The sequence below is a fragment of the Juglans microcarpa x Juglans regia genome, chromosome 8S, assembly GCF_004785595.1.
Source record: "Juglans microcarpa x Juglans regia isolate MS1-56 chromosome 8S, Jm3101_v1.0, whole genome shotgun sequence".
Lineage (NCBI taxonomy): Eukaryota > Viridiplantae > Streptophyta > Magnoliopsida > Fagales > Juglandaceae > Juglans > Juglans microcarpa x Juglans regia.
In genome coordinates this window covers 1384216-1397605 of record NC_054609.1, presented here as the reverse complement: position 1 = coordinate 1397605, position 13390 = coordinate 1384216, and the positions used below count along the sequence as shown (strand labels likewise).

The following is a 13390-nucleotide window of genomic DNA, read 5'->3' as shown; positions in this document are numbered from 1 at the left end:
TGAGATAAAGATGGTTGTGAAAACAAACGAGACTAATCTACCCTCTCAAACTCTCACTTCTTTCACACTATGTACTCCATCCTTCCAATTTGATACAATTTATCATTTTGTCATTATTTGACCCCTAATTATATGCATGAAAAAAGGTGACAACATTTAGATCTTAGAAGAGTGAGTAAAATGCAAAAAGACTAGGGATAATTTGAGGGCTTATATATTGCAAATTCATGAGTGATAGCTCGAGAGAAAATATAATTTTTCCTATATATGTATTATTAATGATATTTATTATCTATTCCAAACCGTTGGTTTTTACAAGTACTAGTTATTCTTCACACTGTTGCTTTATGAGTTCAATTCATCATTAAGAGAAGGAAGAACATGTCCTGCATATATGATGGTTTGATCCAACTAGTTATTGGCAGAAGTGCGATTACAGTCATGAGTTGTAATATTGCCATGCATACGCAAGGGATTAACTTCTAATTAAAATCACGTTTGTTACTTCTAATAATTAAAAAACATGTTAAGATAAAATATAAATAATTAAATCTACATATTCTTATTAGAGGTCCTGAGTTTGAACATTGATTCTGCATTTTATTCTATTTAACTAAATATTTCACATGTTGAGGTCACTTACTGATCATGGAGAGTTTGGTCCACACGTAAAAGAGGGTGTTAAGTTAATATATAAATTATTAAATTTATATTTTTTCATCAGTTTAAATTTTTGAAACAAGTACGGATACTAATTTCACAAGCAGTATTTTGGATTATGAATATGCCGATATATATACAATGTATGCTTTACATTTTGGTTTGGATATTACAGTGTTTTTAAGCTTAAGACTTAACCTAATTGAGCCTTTAATATATGGTAATTACGTGTACCCTTTTTAGCTTTTATGATCAACTCTTAATCCGCATCATCAAATTAGAAGTGCTGTTAAAGAAAGTCTTTTTTTGAAAAAACAAAAAAGTTTCAAACACATGAATAAAACCTTAAAAAACTGTTAATAAAGGAATAATAATTTATTAATTAGATAGATAATATTCTTTATTATTAAAAAGAGAATTTGTGCTATAAATTATCATAAGGCATCATGTCCTGATCATCATAGGGTTCAAAAGTAAACCAATTAAAGTCCTCCTACGGCCATCAAGAAAGATCCAAACATGTCCCCAAATTTCCATTTTAAGAGATACATATGGGCCAGAGAAAAGTTGAAAACTGTGTGTCTTGTTGGTTGAAACAACAATGGTCTCTCAACGTGCATATTGCAACTAATTCGGATCTAGAAATGATTTGTACAAGTTAGACTGATTTAATTTGAATAAGTTATTTATAAAATGGTGGATCCAACATGAAAAAGTAAAAATTCTTTCTGAGTGGGACTCACATTTTTACAAATGACTTGCACGAGATTTGTCTATTTAAGACTTGCGCCTAGAGTTACTCATTCTGGTCAGTCACGGATTCTAACCGGCATCTTTGAGCCTGACTCTTTCATGATGGTAAACAATTATTATCTTAACGTAGCATTCTATTATATCTTTATATTCATACAAAATTTATATTATATGTATGTGTGTGCACGCGCGCATTGTATGTATATTGTTGGAAATAGTTTCAAAATAATTAATTATATATTATATTTATTAATAGTATTTTTGGGTTAATTTTGGAAGTTGTAAATTACTCTGGGAAGAGAGAAGATGTGGAATATTTATGAGAGTTATAACGCTTTGCATCTATACAAACATCACAAGCCATCTACTGGTTGGGTGGTATTTATATCCTTGGATTACATTTTACCTAGAAGGCTGGAGTTCGAGTCACCTCCATGGCAAGATGTGGGTTTTTACGTTATTTATGAAGAGAACCTTCTGTGCTTGCGTGCAAAGCACTACATGCGCGAAGCATTGCGCGCAGGGCTCAATGGGCGTGTCACATGAAGTGGTGCAACGCATGAGCAATCAAGGTGGGGAGCGCGAGGCGCTGCAATGCCTTGGGAAAATTGGAAAAAATTAAATTCCCAATGCGCACACGCAGTGATTCGAACCGGTGCTGGTGAAGAGGAAGCAAGGGAACCATCAGAGTATGTCCAACTGTTGTGTCATTTGGCAGCAGAAACATTATATATACATATTCTCAACAGTTTTCAGAATTACAAAAACTTGTTACTTTTCGTTCACTACCTTTGGTCATCTATAAATAGACCCATTGGCCTGCCATTTGAAGAACACAAAATAGAATTTCGAATTTTCTCGAGAAAACAGATTTCTAATTTCTTGGTTGAATAGTAAAATTTGAGGATATTCAGGGTCTAATTTTATGTGTGCATAACGCAATTAGACAAACAGATTTGTTCTGGGCTTCATTGTATCTTGGAGGCAAATTCGCTTGTAACTCGTGTTCATACCATTATTGATGGAGGTGAATATTGTCTTAAGGAAAGTGACATTATAACACGCCTTAAAACAAACTTTCTCTCACTATTGTCTCTTTTGCAGCCCCTTTTGAACCAACATATATATATCAATATGGACAACCGGTCGTCTCCTTTAGGATGAAAGGACATCAACAAAATTTTGCTACTTACAAGTCGGTGTGTAAAGATATCACTTATTATGAGATTTAGAACAATTATTAAAAAAAAAATTTAAAATACAAATATTTTTTCTTGCTAATTGTTGTGATAGCATGATCATGTATATATTTAATATATCAATAAACAAATTTGCAAATAAATATTTTGACAAATTAACAAATACGAAAATTGTTACATATATATATATTTGATATTTCAAACTTTCCTAGCTAGCTAACTATATATAGGTTAGATCACATGAGTTTAATTTGCATGAGTACTGCAAAAATGATCATGCGTTCTTTTTTCAAAGGGATATTGATGAAATATCACGTGGTTATCTTTTTTACAGCAAATGTTAAAACTGATCGATCCATCATGGTCGGCCGAATGGAGTGGCGGCCGATCATTAGATTGTTGTTTAGAAGGTACCCAATAATGCAGCATGCATGCACTTCAAGGAAGAGATACACAATAAATAAATAATTGCTTTAATTCTACGTTCGACATCAATTAATCCACCTCCAATAATATTTAGGCCTTTTAATGAAGAAATCAATTGTAAAATTTGTACATGGCCTTTGTTTTCAATGCCACCCTTCCTCTTCTATCTCACCCACAACTCTGATCATCAGCTGCTCTTCGTCATCCCTTTCTCGTTGATACTTTCTCTCGACTCATTTTTTCTTATGTCTTAATTTTACTTCTGAGTAATGTTATTCTTCATTTTAGATTTTATTATTTCACTCGAAGTTAGTAATACGACATATTAAGTGTTTGTCAATATCATTTGAAGTAATTGATAAAAGAAAACAACACTAAATATGATTGACAATAACAAGATTTAAAATATAGAGCAGCATTACTCTATATTGATTAGGGAGGGAGATTCATACAGCTTGAATTTTGTTGGTTTTTTTTTTTTTAATTAATTGTAATTGAGCCCGAAAAGGGGAAATCAAGATAGGCCTAAAGTCCGGCCCAAGTCTATCAAACCAACCAATCCCTTGGAGAGTAGTTGAATCAACCATTACGGCCTCAATATTGGCCCAATAGACCAATTGTCACTTGCATGCAAAATGCTTTTAGAATAATACTAGTATTCTTCCTCATTTTGTCAATTTATCTTAACCGCTCTTATATTTAATTTTTTTTAATAGTTAAAGAAGTAATTATTAATATATTTTTATTTATTTTTTATTTTTTTAAATATTTAAATATATTTAAAAAATATTTGAAAAAAAAAGTATAATTTACACTAGGAGATACACAAAATAGGCACATGCAGGCGGGAGAGTAGCAATTGTATAATTCTCTCTCATAATTCTCATTATAAACATATCAAGCCAATACTAAAATGTAGCTTATTGGATTTTGTGCGTAAGGGTGTGTGCAAAAAAATATAGACTATGAAGAGAGAATTTTTCAAAATTAGGAAGACCAAAAAGTAAGTTTTTTTTTTTCTTTAAAATTTCACGGAGTTTCTTTACTTCGATTCCAAAATTGGTCCACTCTACTCGATCGAAAGTGTGCAAGTCCCGCGCACTAATAATTCATTATCATCACCATTAACCATTTTATGTCAAACCATTGAAATTTTATTTATTATTTTATTTACTAATAATTTGATTCTATGTCAAAAGTTAATAAAAAAATTTAAATAAAGATAAATAACATTTTTCAAAGGTACTGATAATACAGTTTGCACTTTATTTTTATTTTTTTAAATATTTTTTAGAAAAAGAATTTATAACAGTTCCTTAACTATTAAATAAAACAACACAATTAGGTAAAAATTCTCTACACATAGCTTTATCATTTTCCTTTTCAAATTCAAGTATGCCTTGATCGCCCTATCACTATTGGTAAACCACCGACGACAGAAGTGACTTATGCCGCACCGAATCAATAAACTCATGCAGTTCCCGTTGTACGTTCGCTGTATGGTGGTACTGTAGTGTACAAGCATCCGACTGGAAAGGACAAAACTGCGGAACCCAGAGCGCCTGGGCTTCCTGCATTTGCAGCTAGGGTTTTCTTCACTCCCCCGAACTCCACGCTCCTTTCCAAATTTAATTAGGGTTTTGAAATCGGAGATGGCGGATGGATACTGGAGTCGGCAGCAGCAGCATCTTCTCCCCTCGGTCAGTTTGCTCAAACGGCCTCGCACTGACTACGGTTCGCCCTCGTCTTTCTTTTTCATCTAATACCAGTAACAGTGTCAGTATGGATCTTTTGACTAGTGTGTTGTGTTAGAAAATATTGGGATTATGATTTCTAATCGCTTTAGAATTTCTACTTTGAAAGCATGCGAACAATCTCTCCATGTATGATGAAATTGTTTCTTAATACGTTTGAATTTGAAGTTAAATCTCTTTTTGAATTACGTTCGGTTCGAGTCCTCATGTGCTGCAAAACTTTGGTTGACATTTGTTTCTCAATGCTCATTGGTGGTACTTATCTGTCATGTTTTGTTTCTGTTTCTTCTTCCTCTAATATGTCACAGTAAAATGTATAAAACTTTTATCTTTTTTTCCTATTCTAGCTGTGTTTTTCTTGTATACTTCTGTACTTGGTCTATGCCTTTTGCATTTCTTATTAAAACGGTTGTTTACTTGTCCAAAACATTTATGGCACTTTTCCGAAGAGGAAGATTCATAGAGAATATTTTGTTGTGAAAACGATGACCGACAAACAAAAGCAAACACAAGCAAAATCAATCAAACATCACAAAATTAACGTGATTCGGCAAAATACACTTCTGGGCGAAATTTTACTGTTCAGAAACCCTCAGAAGTTACTGTACTGTTCATGAAGTATATATTTATTGTGCATAGCGGAAATCCTAATTTTCACTTTTCTGCATTATTTACTCGAGCAGAGTGTCGAGCACTCCTTGAGTGAACTCTCTATTGAACATTCGCTCGAGCGAACTCTCTGCCAGAGCTTTGCTCGAATACATTGAGCGAAATTTCTGCCTGGCACTTCCTCTGATCACAAACAATGCCAAAAGAATTATTGGCCCACGCTTGCGCTCCATAGCCCAAGCCTCCTTGAAAATCTGCCAAAGAACCATACCACATCATTGTCAAGTCGGTTCATCAAATCAGGCCAACACACCAACAAACCAGACTCCACAAACCCAACACATTTTGTTTGGTGGCTGGCATTTATGACAGGAAATGTAAAATATTGACGCATTCAAGTGTTCAATACATTTTTTTTCATAAATATTCAAGTGTTCAATACTAACATGTTCTTGGTCAAGTTGAGAATTCTTTTAAGGTTTTATGTATTTAAATTGTCATACACTTTACTCACTATAACTACTAGTTAATAGTTTGTGCTCCACAGAGGAATAGTCAAGCTCCTAATACTGTTGGCTGTTTCTCTTCTACTTTTATCTTTTTTGGCTTTTAAAGTTAACATTCTGTGAGGGCTTATCTCAGTTTTAGACTTAGTTTGTACATGGATTAGATCTTTTTACCCATGAAATTGTTTATAGATGTTATATCATATAAAGGAAATAGAAATTAAGTACTCTATGCAGTCCCCAGAATATGATCGACTTGGTTTCTTTTCTTATTTTCTTCTAATCGGTTCCACCGAACCAGAAAAACTATTTATGCTACAATGTACTCTGCTGGCCTATGGAAAACACTATTTTCTGTGGGTCCATTGGCTCAAATATGATTCCCAGCCTTTTAAGTGAAACTTACTTGATTTTTAATTTAATATATATATATATATTTTTTTTTTCTGATTTTTGGTCCTGCCTCTCTGTTTTTTTGTGCCTAACAAAATATCCTTGCTGCTGGAGACCCCATGTTTGTGCAAAAACCAGAAGTGCTTTAACCTACTTTCTGAGTTCTCCCCTTCGATTGCTGTTTAAATGTGTGAAATTTGGAAGTTTGGTCAGATATGCTAATGTAGTGATGTAAGGTGTGATTGAAGGCTAACTGCATCATTTCACTGTATGTTTCGTCTAAATCTATTTTCCTTGACAAGTGATGACCCCACATATTTTCATGTATAATTTATTTTTTCATGAATAGTTAAATGTATTTTCGTGCTGGAGTATTAAAAGCTTAAAGGCATTATTTTCGATGGACAACATTATGTGATCAGTTTTTTTATGGATATGCATGACGCACACAAATTAACGAACATAAGCTTTGATGTTTGGTCTCTTTAATAAATCCCTTTACAGTTACCCATAAAAAACCCCTTACAGTTGGAATGTTAATGATGGTGTGGAAAAATATATTGGGTAGCCATTCCTGATGGTTTTAGTTTAGACAAAGGATGGGGTTGGATATCAGTAATCATACCATTTGCAATAGTGAGACATGTCCAATTGTGATAAGCGATTCTACCAGTTGTGATTGTGGTAAAAATGTGCAGTTATGTGATGAGTTGTATGTCTGCATCTTGTGTCAGACAAGCAGTTCAATTTCTGAACTTTCTTCATCTGTATTTTCAAATTTTGTAGAACTTGCGCCTTCTGTGTTGCCTTCAGCTCATGAGATGCCAAACTATCTAGTGCGAGATGATGATCGTGGTGGCCCTCATGTAGTAAAGGACACAAAATCAATTGGATCAGCTTATGATCGCTATCTTCAGAGTGCGGTAACCTCACAGTGCCATAGCCTGTGCTTATTTTTCCTTTTGTGAATCTTTGTGTGCGCTAAAAGTTCATCATAATTGCTTTTGAAGCAACTTTCATCCTTTACTTATGGGGAAGCCAGTACACTTCGTGGAGTTGGATTGGGAAGGGTTTCTGGTGGTGGAATGCCTGGTCCTACAATGACTAATCCTGCTGTGTTGGGTCGCACTGGGATTGCTGGTCCTGATCTTGCACCAAATGGTCGAAATGTTGGTATTGGTAATCAGCTTCCCTTGGATGCAACTAGGCCTGGACGTGAAACACAGCCTCTACCTCCAGATGCTTCTAGCACTTTATATGTTGAAGGACTTCCTCCTGACAGCAAAAAGAGGGAGGTAGCTCGTATCCTTTGTTTGGTGTGATACTGTCAATTTATTACATCGATCTTTGTTCCTCCTTCAAAATCGTTTCATCAACCTTGATTTAAGGAAACTTTTGTTCTTCACATTTCCTTTAGCTGACCTTCAGATATTTTCCGCCCTTTCGTTGGATATAAAGAAGTGAGACTCGTAACCAAAGAATCCAAACACGTAAGTGGACCTTGAATTAGTTTCCATTTGGGCTGCTTAGACTTGGTTTGTTATGCCATTGTGACTAATAGGTAGGGTGACTTCTTTAATATAAACTGAGTCATTCATAATGCAGCGAGGTGGAGATCCTCTTATCCTTTGTTTTGTGGACTTTGCAAATCCAGCATGTGCAGCAACTGCCATGAGCGCCTTGCAAGGTGATTGGTTTGCCTTTCCTTGTGCTTGAAGTTATCATTGTTCTAAAAATTAGACTTTATCTTGTTATAATTGTGATATTTTGTGAAATTCATTTGGCAATTAGCAAAATACAGTGATAATGTATGTTCTGTGCTTATTCATATATTTGTAAGTTCTCACAACAGTAATATTTTGTATTATTGGTAGTGTTGTGTGTGGATGGATGCTTTTATTTGTGGTTTTGAGTTATTTGCCACTAAATGTTATAAATAGTAATTTTCATCAAAATTACAATTAGGTATAATGATAGCTATTAGGAGGTTCCCACAAAGGCGTAGGACCATGCTCCTTTCTTGATTTATCTTCCTGATAACTATCTATGTCAAGTGACTGATCATCCAAAATTTCTGCTTCGTGCTTCCCCGTAGGGTTCTCCTCTCGACCAATGAAAATGTTGGATTAAATTCATTGCTTGATATAGCTAGCCAATTAACTGCCCATCTAAACTTTGTGGAGATGCTGACCATATACTTGGATTGCACAGGTTATAAAACGGATGATAATGATCCTGATTCAAGTTACTTGAGGCTGCAGTTTTCACGATACCCAGGTCCGAGGTCTGGCTCTGGCTCTCGTGGTAAGAGGTGAACAGGCTTCAGATAGATATACTCATATACCTAGGTTAATGCAGTTGAGGTTGGTGCAACACCTCCTTTAGGAAGTGCTTGTCCATGAACAATGTACAAACAAATGCAATTTAAATTGCTCAATCCTGACCACACAAATTAGGTGCTTGCGAGGTGCGGCTACTATTGAGGTGCAAGATGGAGAAGGAAATCCCTTGTTTATGCAATTTAACGGATAGAATTTTGTATGTTATGTCCATAATTACCTTCTGGATGAATTTCTGTGCTAAATTCTATCTCAAGAGCTCTTTGAATCTGTCAACATTTTATTAGCATCTGCATTTATAAGGTTATGAATGATGGAGGTAGATTCAAATATCTCACTGAAATATTTTATGCTTCATTTTTATGTTGTGTAAATGCCCATATTCATAAAGAGTTTTCGGAGCCCTCTCATTGGATTAGCTAAAAACTAAATCCATTGAGTATTTAGCTATTAGAGAGTAAAATATATTTACAATGGATTAGCTAAATTTCAAAATTACAGTGACTTAAAAGTTTTTTCAAATTTAAAAGTTACTTTACATACATCAAATACATATTTTATTAATTATTTCTCTTCCTTTCTTTCTATCACATATTTTATCACAATTGGTATATTAATTTGAGTTAATGATATATTAATTTAATAAAAATATGATTATTAATTAATATATAATAAGTAGAATAGTAAAATAGGATATGATAAAATAAATTAATAATTAAAAAAATTAAATATTTTTGAAATTATTAATTATTCATTACTATATAATGAATAAATGTATAATCTAATATGGAGAGTTGATGTGAATAACTAAAATTAAATTTATCTTATATTATTTTATTGTTGTATAATGAAAAAATAACTATTCTAATGTAGAGATTTATGTGAATGAAATAATTAAAAATTAAATTTATCTTATATTTATAAAAAATATCTTTTAACTTTGACTAATCCAATAAAAGTGCATTCGTGCGTGAAACTCCGGTGGTATTTGTTATATGGAGCTTGGAATTTGTGAACCGTTTGTTTCGCCAGAGGTATCTGCCTCGTCATTTTGATAAATAACATAGATGTGATAATGCTGAACTTTATTTACTTGCTTGTTTGGCAATTGAAGATGGGATCTATTCAAATGGCCATACATGTGTGGCCACGAGCGCGTACATGCGACACGACCACATTTGTACATTGTGTTTGGTAATGGAAATGGGATTTCAGGTGCAGGCCACTGAACATACGATCTCTTTCGGTTTATGTTTAAGAACCATTTTACCCTGAACTCCATTGTGGATCTGGCCCATATACCTTTGATAAACGAGAATTGTTCATATATATATACCCCTTTTGACCCTGAACTCCATTGTGGTCCTGAAACTGGTGCTATGAACTTTCTTGCTATGACTGACACTTCAAAGTCCAAACTCTATCATCTCTGACTTGTATTTTATTTTATTAACTATCTGTGCTGTGCTGGTTGGTGGCCCTACATTCTGCTGTAACTTTCAAGGTTCAGACCATGTATCCCTTCTGACATTGTTTATTGTTTTGTTTTTTGTTTTTCCTTAAAGAGGCTTTTTACTATGTAACCTAACATGGTGCAATGTGTCGGTGCAGTTGAATTTAGGAATGATAGCTGCACGTTAATTCATTCCCATTTGATAGTATTCGCCTTGGATTCCGGGGAAAAAACAGGGTTTCAATTTGTATCCCAAGTGGGCAGCCCTATTGAAATCTGTCATTTTTTTGATGTTTTGAATGAAAGAAGGTCTGGCAGCATATCGAGAGACAATTTGAGAGGCAGCAGCATTTTCAAAAGAAAAAAGTCATTTCACAAGTAATTGAACAGTGAGTTAAAATGATATGAATTGAAAATTAAGATTAAAATTAAAAGTTATATAAAATATTATTAAAATATTATTTTTATTTTAAAATTTAAAAGAATAAAATTATTTATTATATTTTATTTATTGTATTTTCTCTGGATTGATATATATAAAATGTTGGGATTGCAATTGGTTTCTCGCGAGCCTTTTTTGGAGAAAATTTGGGATTGAAATGGATGGTACTGCCGATTAAATTCATACATACTTGATGGAAAACAAACAAATTAGAAATTGAGAGATCAGGACAGAGGAAATTCACATCTGAGATTCTCTCCATCAATGTCTTTCAGCTAGACGATAATAAGCCTTTTGGAATTTTATTAAAATTGATTAGAAAACAACTATTGATTCATGAAAAAAAAAATTGAATTCAACCTATAGGGTAGATTGGTCCATGTATAATATTTATATATGATCGAGACACGTCCTACCATATGGTCATGTACCAGGGGTTTTAATGAGCCTAGCTTGCCAAGCCACAGTAGGTAGTTCGATTCAATTAAGTTGCTAATTTAATTATAATGAACCCGGCCACCTCAAATTATCACATGCAAAAATTGATTGAATTTTCATCTGTTATGCAGATCGATCGATAGAAATCCTATCATGTGCTTTTGGGTTATTAGCTAGCTAGCCAGTTCTTTATTCAATTGAAACATGACAACACCAAAACCATGAAGGAACAGGAGAGGCATATATGCATGCATGCATGATATATATTGGATCGATCGACCTGCATGCATGGTCATCATCATGTCATGTGTAGTACTTGATCATGTCATGTGTAGTACTTGATCACCAGCATGCATGCATATGTTTTATATATGTATGTTATCTTGACAATGTAGTCTGATCCTATACGTTTCGTACGTTCATGCCATTAAATTATGATTTGTACACGTTGCTCATTATCATTCTCAGGCTTTTTTCTTTTTTTTTTTTTTACTTTATTTGTTTTGGGTGTATTTGTGTGTCGGTGACGATGGTTGATAATTTTGAGGAGGAAAGTGAAAGAAAATCATGACTGAGGATAAGGTAGGTGATGTCTTTTAATAGACTCTATATATATAGTACTACAGAACTTGATTGCATGCACAGAAAAAAAGCAAAAGATATTTTTACAATCCCTTATCTGTGATCATCTCCTCGATTCCTCTAGTTTTTACTCCCCCCGCATGATGGCTCGAGGAAAAGCAAGAGCTCGTACAGGCTATAGCTTTCACTTGTACATGTATATATATCAGACAAAAAAGGAGGGAGATATTTGTTCACATCACTTGACTTGGCTGCATAGAGAGAATTATGAGCACGATGTTATTTAATTAAAGATGATACTCATCGTGTTTAATATTTACTTTGTTTTTAACAGTATTGGGATAATTAGCTAATGACTCCAATTAGTCGGCGTTCTCTACCGTTAAAATACCCATAAAAAATAATTAAAAAAAAAAGTTCATGACGTTATTTATATGAAGCTGAATTGTTTGTAGATAGCGATCGACCAGATCTGACATTAATTAATTCCCATGAATTTATTGGTTCAAACAGCTTCCAACTCTTGAATTTTTCAAACTTCAAGCTGTACTGGAAGGATCGATAGAAGATGCCCATGCAATTTTTACCCCCCAGCTGGGTGCATGCATGGTTCTTAGATCATATTAATCTTTCTCTGATATAATATACATATATATAAATATATATATTTGTATATTGCTAGCTAGCTAGCTAGCTAGGAAGAAGAACGTACGTACGGGACCCTCTTAAAGCAAAAGCTAGCCAGAATGAAAAAATAAATTAATTAATTATTAGGTGAGGAAATTAGGGGATTTAATAGGGTCAATGAAAGCCAAACAAATCTGAGTCGCATGCAGCATGATCATCGTGTCCATATATCTATATATATATATATATATATATATATATAATTAGGTGGTGGCAGGTCTAGCTAATATATTCATTATTCATATTATATATAAATTAACTCGTCCTTTGATGCTTGGCTCCGATCCATTGCATGCATTTGCTAATTCAGCATGTAAAGCTGTCCAGCAATTAAGTTGTTTAAATTTGTATTTAATTATATATTATAATTAGCCAAATATTCAGTCAACTAGTAGTAGGTAGGTAAAAGGACGTTGTTAATCCAACTTGGCTGCGTTAACCTTTGATTGCTAATTATTACCAAAACAAGAAAAAGAAGATCATTATAGTATTACTAATTAGGTTATATATATATGTCATGAACAGCCCCTTTTCCAGTCATTCTCAAGCTTAAGTACCAGAGCTGATCAAGGACTCTGTCATGCCAATCCTCCAATACCATGATATAGCTAGCTAGCTAGGCTAGCCAGATTTGCACCATTCTTTGTGAAATTGTCCAAAAATAATATTTATCTTATAATTATATATACACCATTAATGTTTCTAATTTTTTTATTCCAATATTTTTTTTATATTTTGAAGAGAGATAGACATGATAACACGACATCGCTATATATATCTAAAGAGTATGCTACACCTACAGATGATCGAGATTCCTCACAAACGGCAAAAAGTTTTTTTTTTTTGTTTTCTTTCCAAACATTTTTTAAACACTTTAAACGTTTTTAAAAAATACAAAAACATACAAATTCATTAAAAAACACTTTGGTTAAGTTAAAAAATTAAGAAAAAAAACAACCTAGAGTTTTGTCGGTTTTGTAGGTGGGGTACTGTTTTCCATATCTAATACTAGTCATGAACAGTATTATTTAATACAGCATTTTCAATACATTAAGAAAATAAAAATTCTATATGGAGATATTTTTACATACTTATTATGTATTTTATTAATATGATTCGTTACGTTATTTTTTTTAATATAAAATAATT

General features: G+C 33.3%; 1 protein-coding gene across 2 annotated transcripts; it reads left to right on the top strand.

Moving 5' to 3' along the window:
• Positions 1-4638: 4638 nt before the first annotated feature.
• LOC121244918 (RNA-binding protein 2-like) lies at positions 4639-8909 on the top strand. 2 transcript variants are annotated; one of them, XM_041143166.1, is made up of 6 exons: positions 4639-4772; positions 7035-7223; positions 7311-7602; positions 7729-7790; positions 7906-7987; positions 8512-8909. In XM_041143166.1, the coding sequence occupies exons 1-6, from the start codon at positions 4698-4700 to the stop codon at positions 8613-8615; spliced, it is 804 nt and encodes a 267-aa protein (XP_040999100.1). In that variant the 5' UTR covers positions 4639-4697; the 3' UTR covers positions 8616-8909. The 2 variants fall into 2 exon arrangements, with proteins under 2 accessions (XP_040999100.1, XP_040999101.1); XM_041143167.1 differs by having other exon boundaries at positions 4640-4772; positions 7087-7223.
• Positions 8910-13390: the final 4481 nt, after the last annotated feature.